At 38.5% G+C, this 19,143-nt stretch overlaps 1 protein-coding gene across 2 annotated transcripts in view; it reads right to left on the minus strand.

Moving 5' to 3' along the window:
* The window catches only part of ECPAS (Ecm29 proteasome adaptor and scaffold), a gene marked incomplete at its 5' end in the record, with an annotated part of 100,175 nt that overhangs the window by 33,640 nt on the left and 47,392 nt on the right, over positions 1-19,143 (minus strand). For both annotated transcript variants that reach the window (XM_079706385.1, XM_079706384.1), the window contains 13 exons: positions 110-272; positions 1,086-1,220; positions 3,388-3,479; positions 3,914-4,139; positions 5,595-5,675; positions 7,325-7,448; positions 7,848-7,951; positions 10,418-10,540; positions 10,634-10,700; positions 11,724-11,773; positions 13,858-13,936; positions 14,166-14,251; positions 16,428-16,547. In XM_079706385.1, the coding sequence (XP_079562511.1) occupies positions 110-272; positions 1,086-1,220; positions 3,388-3,479; positions 3,914-4,139; positions 5,595-5,675; positions 7,325-7,448; positions 7,848-7,951; positions 10,418-10,540; positions 10,634-10,700; positions 11,724-11,773; positions 13,858-13,936; positions 14,166-14,251; positions 16,428-16,547 (1,450 nt within the window). The remainder of the gene's footprint in view (positions 1-109; positions 273-1,085; positions 1,221-3,387; positions 3,480-3,913; positions 4,140-5,594; positions 5,676-7,324; positions 7,449-7,847; positions 7,952-10,417; positions 10,541-10,633; positions 10,701-11,723; positions 11,774-13,857; positions 13,937-14,165; positions 14,252-16,427; positions 16,548-19,143) is intronic.

The raw sequence follows: 19,143 nt of genomic DNA on the forward strand, positions 1-19,143 counted from the left end.
TTCAATGCTATAAAAAGAAATTTAAATGTTACAATAAATTTTAACCTAATTCAAAAAAACTGTAACCTACTTATGCTGACATCCAAATCAGCATAAACACATTAATTACCGATAGTTTCTGTGGCACTCTGAATGAGCTCCTCTTGTTCGGGCAGAAAATCAGCATTTGTCTCCACGTCTTGCTGCTCTGCCATTTTCATTTTCTTCTTAGCCAAGTATCTTCCTACTGTGAATCCCAATGCAAGCAAAGATCCGTGCTGTATCTCCGGGCTCTGGATTTAACAACACAATAACGTATGTCTGTCTCTCTCACATGTGCGTGAATGCAATGAAATAACTGTGTGTTTACTACAGTCATCTCCCCAATAAAATATAAGGCCAAAAAGTAAAGTGATCATGTGAGGCTCCACTAGATGTTAATAAATCGGTTAGGCAAGAAGAGAAAACTTGAGTTTCAAACACAGAATTCTGAGAAGTTAAGCTGAGTCCTGACTCACTTGGATTTAGATTCCCTAATCCGATACCCAACTCCAACTCTGGGTGAGGTGACTCCATAAGTGGGTGCTCTTATAAGCACCCACACTTTCTTCTAGCTTATAAATAACACTTAGGTAAATACACCGTCATAACTTTCAAGCATAATTTTCCTCTACTGCCAACAAAATACAATGAACGGATCCTATTTCTAATCGCTAAAACCTCCAAATGAAAATAAAATATTTGAAAGCACATGGTTTCAACAGTGTTTCCTAACGGGACAGGTACAATGAGAGGTGGCAGTAGATGGGGAAGAAAAAGGAACTAACATTTCCGAGCACCAAGCACTACTAGAGCTTCTCATGTATCCACTCCCTGCCGTATTCGTAGCACTTAAAACAATGCCTATGAGACACAAGGCACTCAAAATTTGTTGACTGAACTGACTGAATCCATGTATTATCTATCTCATTTAATCTTTACAATCATAAAGGCAAGAAATTTATGAGTTCATTTTACAAGTGAGAACACAAAAACTAAAAATATATTAGATGCTTTTGTAAAACTATTTCCCACAAAAAAGGATAAAGACAAAACTGATAACATACATGACTGTCTTTTGTAGTCTTTATAAGCTGTTCTATCATTGACTTCAACTCGTTTCCTGACACTGTAGATACCACCACAGAATAAAACAATGCTGCCAGTTCACGCATCTCTTCTTTACTGCTATTCATCAGACTCTGAGCGGTGTAGAAAAAGAAATACACACGTAATATATGATCATCTCCCTGCTGACAACGTCTAACATTTAAAACATTATAATGTTCAATCTACTGGTAACTATGAGAAAAGAACACAACAAGCTATTATTTCAAAATGAAATAAAAGCGAAGGTATAGACCAAAATCTTATGTGCATTTTCATCAAAGATACAAAGTATAAAACAGGTGGAATTAATACACAGCTGATCTGAAACAGAGGTGAGCATGTGTTTTCTGTAAAGAGCCAAATCTATGGCAACAATTCCACTCTGCTATTGTAGGGCAAAAGCAGTCATAGACAACAAATGGGTGTGGCTGGATTCCAGTACAATTTTACAGACACTCTAATTTTCACGTCAGGAAATTTTATTCATCTTTTATTTTTTTTTTCAACCCTTTAAAAATGTAAACAGGGCTTCCTTGGTGGCGCAGTGGTTGAGAGTCCGCCTGCTGATGCAGGGGACACGGGTTCGTGCCCCAGTCCGGGAGGATCCCACATGCTGTGGAGCGGCTGGGCCCGTGAGCCATGGCCGCTGGGCCTGCGTGTCCGGAGCCTGTACTCTGCAGCGGGAGAGGCCACAACACTGAGAGGCTCACGTACCGCAGAGAAAAAAAAAAAAAATGTAAACAGTATTCTTAGCTTGCAGCCCATACAAAACAGGAGGTGAGCCAGATTTGGTACATGGACCACAAGTTAATGACCCCTGATCTACAAGATCAAAGGTCAAAAACTCTAAGATCATTTTAAAATCAGCAAATATTCACAAAGAATTTAAAAACCTTTTTAAACTAGATGAGACTTCATGAGACTAGAGTTAAACTTCATGAGACTAGATTTTCCAGAAAAGTACAAAACTCACTCCTCTTGGTAAATTACCTTCACGCTTTCACACTTAAATAATTGGTACTTTTTACATTAATTCAAACTGCATTTTCCAAAAAGAACTACATTATGTAGCACAAAAGGTATACAAAACTATATGAGCCAGACCTGTAATAAAAAAGATTATTCACTGTTTATCTGAAATTCAAGTTTAACTGAGTATCTTGCTTTTTTTTTTTTTTTTTGCGGTACGCGGGCCTCTCACTGTTGTGGCCTCTCCCGTTGCGGAGCACAGGCTCCGGACGCGCAGGCTCAGCGGCCATGGCTCACGGGCCTAGCCACTCCGCAGTATGTGGGATCCTCCCAGACCGGGGCACGAACCCGTGTCCCCTGCATCGGCAGGCGGACTCTCAACCACTGCGCCACCAGGGAAGCCCAGTATCTTGCATTTTTATTTGCTAAACCTGGTAACCCTTTTGGTGTGACCACGGGACAAAAATACTCTCCAACATGGCCGGTGGGAGTGTGAATTGGAACTACTCATATGCAGGATGTGTGCTATCCATTAAAATTGCATCCATGTGTCCTCAATTCCACTTCTGGGGAATCTATCTAAAAATATACCCACTCATATTCAAAATGATGGATTGTTCATTGCAGCAGACTGGAAGTACCCTAAATGACCATCAATAAGGACCTACAATAAATGATGGCACATTCATGCAGTGGAAAACAATGAAGTTGTTAAAACAAAGAGGATGTTCTCTCTGTAGTTATATAGGAATAACTCCTTGTTCTAACGCTAAGCGAAAGAAGGTACAAAACAGTGTGAAAAGTATAATACCCTTTTGTGTGAAAAAAGGAAGAAAAATCAAAAATGCTAATTTCATTTGTGTGTATATGCATAAGTAAGCTCTACAAGGGACACCATATACAAATAAGTGATAACCTATGCATGTCTGTCAGGTGAGAGAGGAAGAGGCAGGAAGGTGAAGGGATCTGGGTAGCTGAGAGACTATGCAAAGGAGATGTCTTACATAATTGTTTACTTAAATTATACATATTTATTACTTTTTTAAACTTTTAAAACAGAAAAATAATTTTTTCTCACTTATAAGACTCTCAATTCATCTCCCCCTCTCACCTAAATGGATCACTGCAATACATGGACCTACACGTTTCCCAGTAAGTGTTTAATGATGAGAGTTTCAAAATGACCTAAAGGCAGAAAAGGCCACAGAAACACTGGTAGGAAGGCGACATCATGAGATCAAAGTTTAAAATATACAGAATCAAAAAGAAATACACATGCACAGGATATACCTTTATCCATTCGGTTTTGTCTACAAATTTGGTAGCCAGCTTTTCCGGATACACTGAGACAGCTTCCAATAGACAGTACATGACTGGCAAACCTAAATAAGAAGGAATTCAGAACCATTCTGATTTCAAGAAAAGCAATAAACGTACAGTGATCACTAAATTCCTTTAAAGCATAAGGCTACAGCTTTAGGAGGCATTCCCCAGTTTTACAAAACAAAAGTTAACCTAAATACAGTATGTGATTCAATACAGCAAATTTACAGTCTTATTGTCTATAAAAAGATGCCCTGTTCTTCACACCCACTTCCAAAGTAAAAATATATTACCTATTGTTCAGCATTTCTTTCTGAAAAGAGAAATAGTGTATCAAAGATGAACTCACGAAAGTTTAGAAAAGAAACAGAGATTCATGTTCAGTTGTAGGAGAGAAGACAGAAAATAATTTTGCTATAAATTCTCAGCTGAGTTTAAAATTAGATTTTTGTTTAAGTGCTTTAGTATAATCCTCAGCGTCATGACCTCCTACCTCCAACACCTGCTAACAGCTGCTGAAGCAGGCCGATGTAGATCTGAACAGGGTTGGTTTCCCCACTCTTGGAAGAAGACGAGGAGGGTATTGGCTGGCTGCCCGACATTAAAGTCCGTATATAGCGTCCAATGGCTGGGGCGTGATCTTGCATATCAGCCAAACTCTGAGAGGTGGGCACCACTCCCGCACTGTGAGCCAGGCACATGCGCAAGTACAGGACTATCTACAGACAGAAGGAAGAAGGACACCAGAGAAGCGTCTCAAAAAATCAAGGCAGGGGGGCTTCCCTGGTGGCGCAGTGGTTGAGAGTCCGCCTGCCGATGCAGGGGACACGGGTTCGTGCCCCGGTCCAGGAAGATCCCACATGCCACAGAGCAGCTGGGCCCGTGAGCCATGGCCACTGAGCCTGCGCGTCCAGAGACTGTGCTCCGCAACGGGAGAGGCCACAACAGTGAGAGGCCCACGTACCGCAAAAAAAAAAAAAAAAAAAAAATCAAGGCAGGGGCTTCCCTGGTGGCGCAGTGGTTGGGAGCCCGCCTGCCGACGCAGGGGGCGCAGGTTCGTGCCCCGGTCCGGGAGGATCCCACATGCCGTGGAGCGGGCTGGGCCCGTGAGCCATGGCCACTGAGCCTGTGCGTCCGGAGCCTGTGCTCCGCAGCGGGAGAGGCCACAGCAGTGAAAGGCCCGTGTACCACAAAAAAAAAAAAAAAAAAAAAAAATCAAGGCAGGAGATGTTCTTCAAAGTGACAGTTCCCAGCTTTGATTCCCCACCTTCCTTCATAAAGCTATTCAAAACCCTCACAGAAGCTGGAAAACACGACTCAACGTGTGAACTGAAATTACCACAATGGAGCAGAATTTATATAACCAGCTTTTATAATCCAAAGAGTGCATTTTAACAGAGTTTAATGGAGTTAAAACACAAACTCCACTTTTAAAGTCTAAAATATAACAAGGAAAATCATTATTTTTTTTTAAAGATGTGTGTGTATGTATGTGAGAGAGACAGACACTGGGCAGAAACCCGGGACCAATGATCTGTTCCTGTGGAACTTGAGCTGCATTTAATCTCCACTGACATGAGAATTTGAGAAAATGGGTTCAAATCATCTACAGAAGAGTAGCTACGACGTCATTAAAAACCTCTGACATAAATTAGCTACTAAGGAGTCCTCTGGAAGCTCTTTCCTTGACAGCTAGAACAGGACAGGCAGTAATTTCATCGTGGGTCTTCTTACTCACTCTGAACAAGATTATCTCTTGGCATTTAATTAGTGCAAGTCAATGACTAAAATAATAGAATTTCCCTTAGTAAATGAGATAAATTAATCTAATTCTCCAACCTTCAAAACTGGATAATCCAAATAACCTCAATATATTGTTGGCTTTAAAATTCAAATCTAATTTGCTGTAAATTCCCAATAGCAATCAATGCAGAGCATCTATTTCCTTCACGAAGAGAATCTCACTGAGATAAATGTATTTCTAGACTCCACTATGATTTAAAATAATACCAATTACTAAGTACTGTTTTCCTAATAAACAACCTGGTATAAAACAATGATGTCATTATATGGGTTTACCTAGAACACAAAAAATTCACGGTCATCTCTTTGACCGTGACATTACCGTTAAGAACCTTTAGCGAAAGCAAAATAGAAATATATGTCAGTCCTACCTCTCCAAAGGCTGCTGGGTTAAATGGAAGGACAGTGGTCCCAGTCATGTACTTGGCTGGCGTTTTCATTCGATGGGAAGCCTAATAAAAATAAACCCCAAAAATCAATTACTGGAAAACAAAGCACGTGTACCCTTTCTCAACTCAAAAATAACTGTATTTCTAGCTACATTATTGCCTGCTACTGTTTTTTTTCTAGTCAAAACATTTTTCCATAACCATGCTTGATTGTGCATGGACCTCAAACCCTAAGTTACAGATGTGTTACCTTCTAACTGGCTTGTTTAAAAAAAATAAACCTGGGTTTCCCTGGTGGTGCAGTGGTTGAGAGTCCGCCTGCCGATGCAGGGGACACAGGTTTGTGTCCCGGTCCGGGAAGATCCCACATGCCGCGGAGCGGCCGGGCCCGTGAGCCGTGGCCGCTGAGCCTGCACGTCTGGAGCCTGTGCTCCACAACGGGAGAGGCCACAGGAGTGAGAGGCCCGCGTACCGCAAAAAAAAAAAAAAAGAATAAACCTATAAATCAACTATACTTTAAAAAGAAAGGAAAAAAGAAAAAAGCTGCAAAGATGACACAGTAGCAAGTAAAAAATATAAAATAAAATAAAAAGAATAAACCTACTCCAGGCATCTACTGACAGTCACCCCAGGGCGCTGCATGCCAGTTATTTTCATTAATAATAGAGGCAGAAGGAAAATATTAGCACAAAAGCATCTCTGCCCACAAATATGACAGTGTTATGGAGAAGAGAATCATGGCTGCTACATACTGACCTCCAGCACCCTTAAGATGTCTATCTAAGCAAAAAGCTAAGACCACCAGTAGAGGTGAAAGGCTGTAAGGTATCCCCCCAGCACACTAAGAGAAACATCAATGTAAAAAGTAGGATAGTGTCAGGGTGGGGGGTCATGACTGTCAATACTCTGATCTACCAGCAAAAACAGGAGACTTGCAAAAGCAGATGCAATGCTCTCTTATGATCATGGTGGAAAAAGTCTGAACTGCTCCCTGAAGCATTCTTAAACTTATGCTGCCCTAAATAGTGCCCTTAAAAATAAAGAAGATATATTTTAAGCATGTCATGCCAAGGGGAAAAATTTTAAACACAGCCAATAAAAATAATGGTACAAATGAACTTATTTACAAAACAGAAATAGAGTCACAGTTGTAAAAAACAAACTTATGGTTACCAGGAGGGAAAAGGGGGGAAGGGATAAACTGGGAGATTGGGATTGACATATACACACTACTATATATAATATAGATAAATAATAAGAACCTACTGTATAGCACAGGGAACTCTACTCAATACTCTGTAATGACCTATATGGGAAAAGAATCTAAAAAAGAGTGGATGTATGTTTATGTATAACTGATTCACTCTGCTGTACAGCAGAAACTAACACAACAGTGTAAATCAACTATACTCCAATAAAAATTTTAAAAATAATAATAATAAAAAATAAAATAAACAAAGCCAAAATGTTGAAAAACATAAAAGGAATTGTAAGTAATTTAGATTTGGGCAAAACAGATTAATTACATTTGAGATTTATATTTTTCTCCTCACTTCGTACCTTCCTCTTATTGTATTAACATTGTTAGAAACTTTACTAACTATTCAACATTTAGTGATTAGCATTTTAAAATGTGTCACCTAAAAAAATGTAAGTTTATTTTCATCACTCACTATATAACTTAAACTATTATCTGAAGTTAAATACCATACCTTTTCCTGGATATAATATACCATTTCTGGAAAAGATGGCATCTGCTTAGAAGCACTTTCTTTTCTGTTTCTACCAGGAAGACACCTTAAAACTCGTTGTGCCTCTCCATGAACTTCCTCCCGTCTTTCAGAAAGATAAATAAGAAACATAAATAAATTTCACCAACTGGAGAATGATCATATGAAGACTAAGAACAGCAATTTTATTTGTCATCTGTCTTAAATATATTTTTGGCTATCTATGCAAAGAGGCATAAAATACATGATAAGCAATCGCTTCTTTTTGGAAATTTCATTAGATGTGGAGAGTCATGTGGCTTTCATCTTTGAATTTTACCCACAGGAAAAAACAAGACAGGGTATGACTACAGGTCTATATATTGTATCAAGGGAGCCATACTTTTAACTCTAATAAATTGCTGCTAAATTCCACAGACGAACATTGCAAACAACATAAATTTTATTCAATTTTCAACTAAATTTTAAATGAACCCAGATTCAAATTAACACCTTTGAAACTTACGGATCTCCTGCAGCTAATAAGAGCAAATATCTGGACGGTATATGATCTGAGGGAAACACCGTGCTGGCAAATTTCACAGCCACTTGTCGAACTTGAACTTCAGGCTATTTGACACATAAACGTACAAACACACACACACACACAAATTAAAAAAAAAAAAGAATTCAATTACCAACAACTCATTCCAGTCGAGTCATTTTAATTGTAAACAATCAAAATTTAAGTTGATATTTCAATAAATATATCTAAATAAATAAAACATCATTTAGTCAAGATCTTTAATCATGTTGTTTAAAAGTCTTTGGACAATGACATTATTTAAAGAATACTATTATGATCTAAGAGGATGCTCCAAGTAGAGCAGGAAACCCCACCAAGACCATAACCATAATCTCTCTGTAGATGTACATCCTCAGCCCAACCATCAGACCAAGGTCACTGTGGCAGTTTCTAGCCACCACCTCTGCTTCTCCAACTCTTAAACTCTCAGTCACATGAGTGAAATTCAGATATTTTGCAGGGAACACAAACAGAGCTTACTTGGAATCCCTACAAATTTAAAGCAAAGTACCACCAACGCTTTCAGATTAGCTCTTAAATTAAAACTGACTCCAAAGCAAAGCTTCAACTACATAAATATATCCAATTAACTTAAATAGATTAAGACTGTAATCTATGAATAGGAAGTTCAACCAGAAAAGCAATTGTAGAGTCTACTGATGCTTAAGCTTTATTCTCATGTATCTTCCCCCTGGGTCATTCCTCCAGTCACAACATAAATGAGATGAGAGATGCTTAGAAACATGTACTACCTCATTTATTCAGGTGTTCTTGCTCTTTAGCATTTTTGGAGCTACTGTAAAGGGCAATGATATTAAGGACCAGTCTATATGATTTAGCCCAGGGTCTGGCTGCCTTACATGTAGTCTGAGAAAAGAAAATAAATTACCTTTGGCTTTGTAATACCGTTACATGGTTTGATCTGCATAAGTATAACCAGCACCCATGTGCATTATACAAGCATTCCATTTCCTTGTATGGTTACCTACAAAAAGTTTTAAGTATTTGACTCTAATGAGCTTCCAAATAAGCCTATACTTCTTTGTCCATGTTATATGATCATGAACTAGGTACACTGAACACCAAGAGCATTTGACAATGGGTCGCTATATATAATAAGCCTTCTGAGTGTACATAATTATCCTGTCATATTTCAACAGAAACCAGATACCTTCCTGAACCTTTAATAATTCCTCAATATAAATGTGTTAATAAACATGGCTGAAGGCCTAACAAAGACCCAATGCAGCCAAATTTCAGTTAAGATGCAGTTCATATTAATCTCACCAATATTTGACCTCATTCCCTCTTTAATCTCCCTCTCTACTCCTAGAAATGGAGGACAAAGAACTGACTAAAGCAAATACATAATGTATTATTTTATATTGCATATTATATATCATGTATACATATGTGTATATAACCACAGATATTAAAAATTCTCCTGCAGGGCTTCCCTGGTGGCGCCGTGGTTGAGAGTCCACCTGCCGATGCAGGGGACACGGGTTCGTGCCCCGGTCTGGGAAGATCCCACATGCCGCGGAGCGGCTGGGCCCGTGAGCCATGGCCACTGAGCCTGCGCGTCCAGAGCCTGTGCTCCGCAACGGGAGAGGCCACAGCGGTGAGAGGCCTGCGTACCGAAAAAAAAAAATAATAAAATTTCTCCTGCAAACTCCCATGGCAGGCAAATGAAGAGGACTAGAGGGAAGAAGAGTATGTATGATGGTACTGGCTTACTTTCTACAGACTCATTTTGATCCATAAATTGTGTCTTTCTTTCCTTCTGCTTTTCTCCCCCAATGTTACCTACAGAACTCTACCTCAGTGAACTGTAGTGCTCAGCTACCACTTAAAACAAACACTTGCAACTGGTAGAGCATGATATTAAGAACAGTTTTCCAACAAGGAAGGCTTTAAACATAAGGCCTCTGTGAATATCACTACTCCTTCTTCCCTAAAATCAGATTGCAATAACGAAGAATTAAAAACAGATCATAAATCACAGTCCAAGTGAAAGCAAATATTCCTCTTCATTATAGAGAGTTAAGGCAAAAAGCAATTCAAATTTTGATCTTAAAAATGTAGGACTTCCCTGGTGGCGCGGTGGTTAAGAATCCGCCTGCCAATGCAGGGGACACGGGTTCGAGCCCTGGTTGGGGAAGATCCCACATGCCACGGAGCAACTAAGCCCGTGTGCCACAACTACTGAGCCTGCACTCTAGAGCCCGTGAGCCACAACTACTGAGCCCATGAGCCACAACAACTGAAGCCCATGCGCCTAGAGCCCGTGCTCCGCAACAAGAAGTCACCGCAATGAGAAGCCCACACACCGCAATGAAGAGTAGCCCCCGCTCGCTATAACTAGAGAAAGCTTGCACGCAGCAACGAAGACCCAATGCACCCATAAATAAATAAATTTAAAAAAAAAAACTGAGAGCTTAAAAAATGTTTTAAAAAAAATGTAAAATGCATATACCACCAGCCATTGTAGTTCACATAGTTGGACCTACCTTTATTAAGTACGAAGCCACAAGTGCCTCCATGAGAGTCCGCTGTGCTCCTTCCAAAGTACTATAAGCTCCAACCATCATGGATAGTGCTTCTTGAATAGCGAGTCGCGTCTCAGGCTCTTCCTATGAAGATGATAAAAACAGTGTTTCCCTCCCTGTTGGGTTTCCAAGTGAGCATCCAAACAGAAAGCATACACTTGTCAGGTCTTTCCCTACCTTACATAGGGCTTCAAAAAGCTGCTGCACAAGAGCTATATCCTTAGTGAATAAATGGGGCATTCGACTGTAAGAGAATATGAGGTCATCATTACTATCAAAAATTTCCATAAGATGGAAAAGAAAAAGAAACTAAACACAAACTTTCCTAAACTTGCACTTTCACTTCTGAACCATGTGAGCATCACTGGATTACCTCCCCCAAAGAACCAAACACTTTTTAAAGTAAATATTTAATTCTTCAACTGTCTAATAATGTAATTCTAGATTAATATACCTATTATCCAGATATTCTCACTAGAATATTCCATGCATTCAGTTAACATTTCTGATTTTAAAATAAAGAAAGTAGATGAGACTAAATGCTATTTAAACTAATGACTCTGGTGACAAGGAGCTTTGTCACTTCATGCCAACACACAAGGGACAAGGTTTGTTGACAACCCTATGCTGTATCAGCTGATTTGAAGTGGCTGTCTTCTGAGTCCCCAAACTCCTTCCCTACACAGTGCAGAAGAGCAAGACCTAGTCTACACAGGCCAACACAGAGCCTGTGCCAGGGTGTAAGCAGCACCTACTACCACTGAGGATGCTGCTCCTCTATCTCCCTGCTCTGAAATACAGTGAAGGAAGAGGAAACAAGGAGGAACTGGGTGCAGGAAACCGTACTAAGCAGAAGAAAAAAAATCCAACTTTGGAAACAGGGCCACTCAGAATCATAATATAATGCTATCAGAAAAGAGAATCACTAGAAAAACTCTTGATTATAGAGATTATAAACACTGGTAGTAAGTAGCAACAAGAACACTTAAGGTCAATCAAATGTCTCTAGGATACAAGAAAACTGTAACACATTATGACACAATCCAGTTCAAAATCTCATTTCAAGACTGCCATTTAATGTGGTAACACATCTTCAGATGTAAGTTAAAATGTCTCACATTCATTATCCTTCTACAAGGAAGACATTTCTAAACAACCTATGACCCTTTCAGAATCATAACAAATTTATTCTCCATCCATTATTAAATGCCACAATTTTTCTTAGTTTACCAACAGGATATCTCTCACTGAAAAAGAGTTTACTCACCTGGAGAGTTTTCCAACAGCTGAATATGCCATTGACAGTAGCTTAGGGTCCTTGAAATAAAGGGGAAAAAAAAGAAAAGAACAAAAAGCAGACAGAACAAAAAACACAGTAAACAGTAAAACCTTTTTGCTGCAATTAAATGTATTATTTTACTCCTTGTTAAACCTAGGTCTCACCCTGCCTAACTATGTGATATCAGCATCTGAACAAAACAAATAAAAATGTCCAAACCCAGAATGCATCACACTACTAAAAGGAAAAACAAAACTTTACCTCCCCAACTTACTCCAAAAGGAAAATGCAGTGGTCATATATGAAAAGGTTCTCTTAGCTGGTGCTAAGTGCAGGATAGTTTCAATACTATATAACCTGCAAATACCAAAATTCACCACCAACGTACTAGGAAAACAGCTTAACTTATTAGAAAATTCACCTGACCAACAGGCTAGGATCCACTCTCTCTCACCCAAAATTGTAGTAAGCTGGGGAGCAACTGTCTAAAAATCTGCACCATAGGAAACAGCTTCTTCTCATATCTTCCACCATAAAAAATTAAAGGGATCATAGTATTCGGGTGAGTTAACGAGGTTCCCACTCAAGATACAGATAGAATTTTACGTGGTTTTATGAAAACCAATAGTCTGACTACTTAGAACATAGTAACACTTCCATGAGCTGAAGTTTATACATTTAACATAGGATTCACACACCTACATGGCCACTCTTACAGACTCATCTGTTGGGAAGACAGGCAGTGTCATCTGGAGGTAAAAGGATTACAGCCCTGTAGTTTATCTGGCCACTCTAACCTATCTTCAAATATACAGTTCCTCCCCTAGAAGCCCCAAAGCATTTTTATTTCTACCAACCATCCAAAGAATCTGACTACGCCATAAAAATAATCTGAAAGTTTCCCAAGGCCTTAAGAACCATGCAAGCTCTATTCAATCAACAGAAGAAGACAGGAGAGTCAGGCCTAACACTGCCCCAAAGCACAGCTGCACAACAAATGAATAGCTCTTCATTAATAATATCTACTAATATGCCTTTACTGTGCTGAATAATTTACATGAATTATCTCATTTAATCTTCACAATAATCCAATGAAGTGATACTATTATCCTCATTTTTCTGATAAAGAACAGAGGTCCAAAGAATTTAAGTAACTCACCAAGGAACAAAACTAGAATTCAAACTCAATTCTAAATCCAAATGGCAAAATACTGGTCACTGTACTAATGCAAACATGCATTCATGTTTAGCTAAGATTTAGGAAGAAATACTAACTAGAGTTCTTGAAACCTTACCTTTTTTAGCAAATTCCCCTGAAATACTAGAAATGGTAGGAGTGATACAGCAAGGAAAAACAGGATTTGAAAATCTACAATCCAAGGAATCCTCATTCCACTTAGCTTAAGGAATCAAAAATTTACTGAATGCATGTTCTGACAGAGTTTGTTTGTTTGTTTTATCATCTTTATTGGAGTATAATTGCTTTACAATGGTGTGTTAGTTTCTACTGTATAACAAAGTGAATCAGCTATATGTCCACATATATCCCCATATCTCCTCCCTCTTGCGTCTCCCTCCCACCCTCCATTTCCCACCCCTCTAGGGGATAAAAAGCACCGAGCTTGTGCTATGTGGCTGCTTGTGCTATGTGGCTGCTTCCCACTAGCTATCTATTTTACATTTGGTAGTGTATTTGGTAGTCTGACAGAGTTTTGAATCAATAAAATCTCAGCCCCTAAGAATTAACACTGTTTCTCAAAACAAGCAAATCCAAATAGACCTATACGGAAATAAATCATAAAGTAAAATTTACTTCTTTTCATTCCATTTTTGCACAGTGCCTAAAAGTAACATAAAATGTACTAGCTTTTTAAAATGTTATTTAAAGAAATGATAAGACAACCTCAAGATCCGTATCAGTTTTTAATACTTATTTCAAAAAAAAAAGGGCAAAAGATGGTGGTAATTTCTGAAATTTGCACCACTTCAATTAAAAATGTTAAGAAATGATGGAACAACAGCAAACTTTAACTATATCAACATACAGACCAGCAAAGTTTATAACAGAAAATACTTTAAAATATAAAATGTTAACAAAAATTTAAAAAAACAAGTCACTTACTTCTTTATATTCATTGATTAGCTTGGTGAGGCCATTCAAAAGCATTGGACCTAATGGCTTAATCTTGATTTCTGGACAGCTTTTTGAAAAAATAACACATACAAAGCAAGATATAAGAATCTCATAATTACAAATCTTTTCAGATTATTAGTTAAAATAGAGACATAACTGAAGTAAATTTAAATAATCTATTAAAATATGAAATATTTTAAGATAAGCAAACAAGATTTCTTTCTAGGTAAGATATACTTGCATCACTTCATCACTCCAACAGCTTGAAAACTTTATAAATAGTTCAAAAAACTTACGTTACACAAATGTGATGCACAAATTGCAGGGATAATGTTCTTAATTTTGAATTTGTATTTGTACCAAAGAGTCCATCATACACCACCTATGAAAAAAGAACAACGTCAAGAATACCAATTAACAGGGCCTCCCTGGTGGCGCAGTGGTTGAGAGTCCGCCTGCCGATGCAGGGGATACGGGTTCGTGCCCCGGTCTGGGAGGATCCCATATGCCGCGGAGCGGCTGGGCCCGTGAGCCATGGCTGCTGAGCCTGCGCATCCGGAGCCTGTGCTCCGCAACGGGAGAGGCCACAACAGTGAGAGGCCCGCATACCACAAAAAAAAAAAAAAAAAAAAAAAAAAAAGAATACCAATTAACAAGAACAGCAATTTACTATCTTCAAATACTATTAAGGATTCAATCAAGAGTAGGTCTTTTGCACTACACCTTGTTCTTCAAAATTAATGCAGTTCTCTTTCATACAAATATTTTAGCTGACGGCCTTAGGAAGCCAATCAGTAGCTTCAATTAACAGTCTGTGGAGTAACAACAAACACAATGGTAGATGTTACAAGTCTGCAAAATTTGTGGGGCTACCACTAGAAAGCAACACAGAGTTCACGCTGCAGTGGGCTGCCACTCTCACGCAGGGGCCATGAGCAGAGATTATTTTGGGGGTATTAGGTTTCTTAATTACATGTGGACTCATTTTGAAAACATAAATAACTACAAATAAAGTGTACACCTACAGGATGTCTATGAATATTCTGCCACAAACTTCTAGCTGCTTATTATATAATGTAGTGTTACTACAACCAAATTTTCTGAACCAAAATTATCAAAACACCGTCAGGGAAACAGTGCCTGGAAAGTGAAATGGACGAAGCTCTGTGATTATTTTATGTTTATGGAAACACAGAACAGAGTACTTGAAATCAGTCAAATATTAGAGAGCCAGATACTGGGAATAAAAGTTGTATCACCTAAAAGGAGGAAGCAGCCACTTAAACAAATAAGCCTTAAGAGGGAGAGATGTGAAGGCAGAAGCCAATGTCTACCACACACATACAGTGAGCAAGAGGACAGTGTTCTTACTTTGGGACTGAAAGAGATGAGAGGCAGGAAATGGAAACACTTCAGATAGGAAGGGGCACACCAGAGCAAATCCTGAAACTGGAGTAGATGTTTACCAGGCTACAGTGGGGAGGGCCACTATGCCAGGAGTGGAGACACAGAGCCATGAAAACAGCATACTTAAACAGCAACAATCTCTGTTGGAGCATAAGGTACAGGGCAAGGGTATGGTGAGATACGAGACCAGAAGGGAAATAACTGCTGCCTTTCCACCATTTACTGAGAACTTGCTAACTGAATGAGCACTAGCCACCCTGCTCTAAAGCTTCTACCTGCTAACCCACTCAGTCTTTACAACATTGCTATGAGGTAGCTGTATCATTACATCCATTTTACAGATTTTTTTTTATGTTTAAAGAAAAACAGGAAAAACCCTGAGTTTTATTTAAGATCAAAAGTAAGTAACTAATGACAAAATTATGCTCAAATGAATCTGTCTCCAGAGCTGAGCTGGTCATTACTTGGACCAAAAGGCAAGAGCTTTTCCGGAGAGGCTCACATCCCACACCAACAGAGGACAAGAGTTTCCAACTGCAAAAATAACTCTGGTGGCAACACAAAAAACAGACTGGCTGTGGGGAAGACTAGAGGCAGGGCAACAAGGAAGACGACCGTGGCAAGCAGAACAATAAGTGACAATTCTCATTAACATCAGCATTCGGCAGACGGGGGTGAAGACACTGAGGCAGCAGCATCCAGAGGCTGTGGCCATTGCCTTCACGAGGGATTCCAGTCAAGGATGACTCATTTTTCCACCTACGTGACCAAGTTTCTGGTGCTACCATTTTTGGAAAAAAGCCACTCAGAAAAGCACTAGTTTGAAAGGAATTATCACCATACTTTTAGGGTGAATGGTAACCATATACAGCATATATTCTATAATAAAAATTTATAATATATATATTATATATACTATATATTTATATATAATAATATATATATTAATATATTAATAAAATATATTTTTATTATAGCTATAATTAAAAAGTATTTTCTGCAGCTAAACTTGAGAGAGAAAAAAGAAATCTCATTAATCTTGTTATACATATCAACCTACCTCCTGAATATCCATTAACGCAGTTCTTTGTCTAGTTAAACAAACATGAAAGTTGTAAACAGGCCATTTTTCTCTGGAAAGAATGAGTTACCTGAATGTTAGCCGGGAACGTTTCAGCAGCTTGTCTAGAACGAAGGAGGTGGGGGACAATCTTTAACTTGACCCTTGTACTGACTGGGTCCCTTTTCAGCTCTGGCTTCAGAACTGCTCCCTGTTGAAAACATGTGTGATTATAACTCAGCACTTCAAAATTATTGTGAATTGAAAAAAATCATGAGAGATCATCTAAATCAATGGTCGCTCAAACTTTTGTTTCAGGATCCCTTTATACTCTTAAAAATTACTGAAGTTTCCGAAGAGCTTTTGTTTATACTGAATACCTATCAATATTTAATATACTAGAAATTAAAACTGAAAATATTTTAAGTACTTATTCACTTAAAAATATTAAACCCATTATATACTTTCATAAATAACGTATTTTTAAGAAAAATAAAAAACTATATTTTCCAAAACAAAAAACTGCACTGAGACAGTGGCGTTGTTTTATATTTTCTGTAAATCTCTTCACTGTCCACCTTAATAAAAGAAAGCTGGATTCTTATATCTTTGTCAGCATTTAATTTGTTGGAATATGTTGTTTTAAGTATGTTAAAAAGAACAGCTTCACAAAGATATGTGACTGGAAAAGTGGGGATGATTTCAGCCTTTTCAGGTAATTACAGATATTTGATGCCACCCCCAAACTTGATATGCAATAGGTTCTTAAAGGTTAACTGCCATGTGGATTTGAAACCATATCAAGGGAACATCTGCATACTGTTCTACTAAATTCCACCAGTCTATCTGCATACTGAATGGCTCCCTTACCCTGTATGCTTCTGTAACATCACTGGTCATTTGGAAAATACTGGCTCACCGAGTTAAGCAAATATTTCATTATAAAACATCCACGCACACACACAAAAATCACATTAATATCATGACCAATCTCATCAGAAAAGTCTGTAAGCACTGACAAGCTGTCAAGCTCATCGTGATGAATACAAATTTCCCAAAATTCTAGCTTTTGCTTAAAAGCTCAACTTTCATCTTTGCCAATAAAGCATGTTAACTGCTTTCTTGAAGCCTCATTTTTTCATTTTAAAAGAGAAAATACATGCCAAATACCCATCTCAATAACTAGAGTTTGCCTCTCTACTCTTTTTTTTAAATAAATTTATTTTTATTCATTTATTTTTGGCTGTGTTGGGTCTTCATTGCTGCGCGTGGGCTTTCTCTAGTTGCGGCGAGCAGGGGGCTACTCTTCGTTGCGGTGCGCGGGCTTCTCATTGTGCTGGCTTCTCTTGTTGCGGAGCATGGGCTCTAGGCATGCAGGCTTCAGTAGTTATGGCTAACGGGCTCTAGAGCACAGGCTCAGTAGTTGTGGCGCACGGGCTTAGTTGCTCCGCAGCATGCAGGATCTTCCTGGACCAGGGCTCGAACCCATGTCCCCTGCATTGGCAGGCGGATTCTTAACCCCTGCGCCACCAGGGAAGCCCAGTTCTTAGTTTTTTAAGGAACCTCCATATTGTTTTCCATAGTGGCTGTATCAGTTTACATTCCCACCAACAGTGCAGGAGGGTTCCCTTTTCTCCACACGCTCTCCAGCATTTATTGTTTGTAGATTTTTTGATGATGGTCATTCTGACCGGTGTGAGGTGATACCTCATTATGGTTTTGATGTGCATTTCTCTAATGATTAGTGATGTTGAGCATCCTTTCATGTGTTTGTTGGCAATCTGTATATCTTCTTTGGAGAAATGTCTATTTAGGTCTTCCACCCATTTGTGGATTGGGTTGTTTGTTTTTTTGATATTGAGCTGCATGAGCTGCTTGTATATTTTGGAGATTAATCCTTTGTCAGTTGCTTCATTTGCAAATTTTTCCTCTCATTCTGAGGGTTGTCTTTTGGTCTTGTTTATGGTTTCCTTTGCTGTGCAAAAGCTTTTAAGTTTCATTAGGTTCTATTCGTTTATTTTTTATTTTATTTCCATTTCTCTAGGAGGTGGGTCAAAAATGATCTTGCTGTGATTTATGTCATAGAGTGTTCTGCCTATGTTTTCCTCTAAGAGCTTTATAGTGTCTGGCCTTACATTTAGCTCTTTGATCCATTTTGAGTTTATTTTTGTGTATGGTGTTAGGAAGTGTTCTAATTTCATTCTTTTACATGTAGCTGTCCAATTTTCCCTGGAGCTAATATGATTTTTTAAATAACTATTAATGGTTTAGAAAGCAAACAAATAATCTTGTATGTCCAGGTTTCAACTTGGAACACTTTTAAACACAGTTAACTAAACAGATAACTTATGTTATTAAGCAAACATCTTATTTCCAGAATTCAGAAGAACCCACCTATTGTTCTAGATTCTAGACCACGGGTCAACAAACTACAGTCCATCGGCCAAATCTGGCCTACCATCTATCTTCATAAGGTCTGTGAGTTAAGAGTGGTTTTTACATTTTCAAATGATTTTTTAAAAATCAAAATAATATTTTGTAAAAATATATTTCATGAAAATAATATGAAATTCAAATTTCAGTAACAATAAAGCCTTACTGGCACACGGACATGCTCATTCAGTTCTGTTCTGCCTATGGCTGCTTTCATGCTACAGCAGAGTTGAGCAGCTGCAGCCTCAGAACAATATATTCAATAAAGCCTAAAATACCTACAGGAAAAGTTCATTGAGGCATAATCTGGACAATCATTATTTAAGCACCTGAACTGAAAACACCAGATCAGGTAAACAAAGTTACCTGGAGAT

Source organism: Hyperoodon ampullatus (genome assembly GCF_949752795.1).
Source record: "Hyperoodon ampullatus genome assembly, chromosome: 6".
In the NCBI taxonomy this organism is placed as follows: Eukaryota; Metazoa; Chordata; class Mammalia; order Artiodactyla; family Ziphiidae; genus Hyperoodon; species Hyperoodon ampullatus.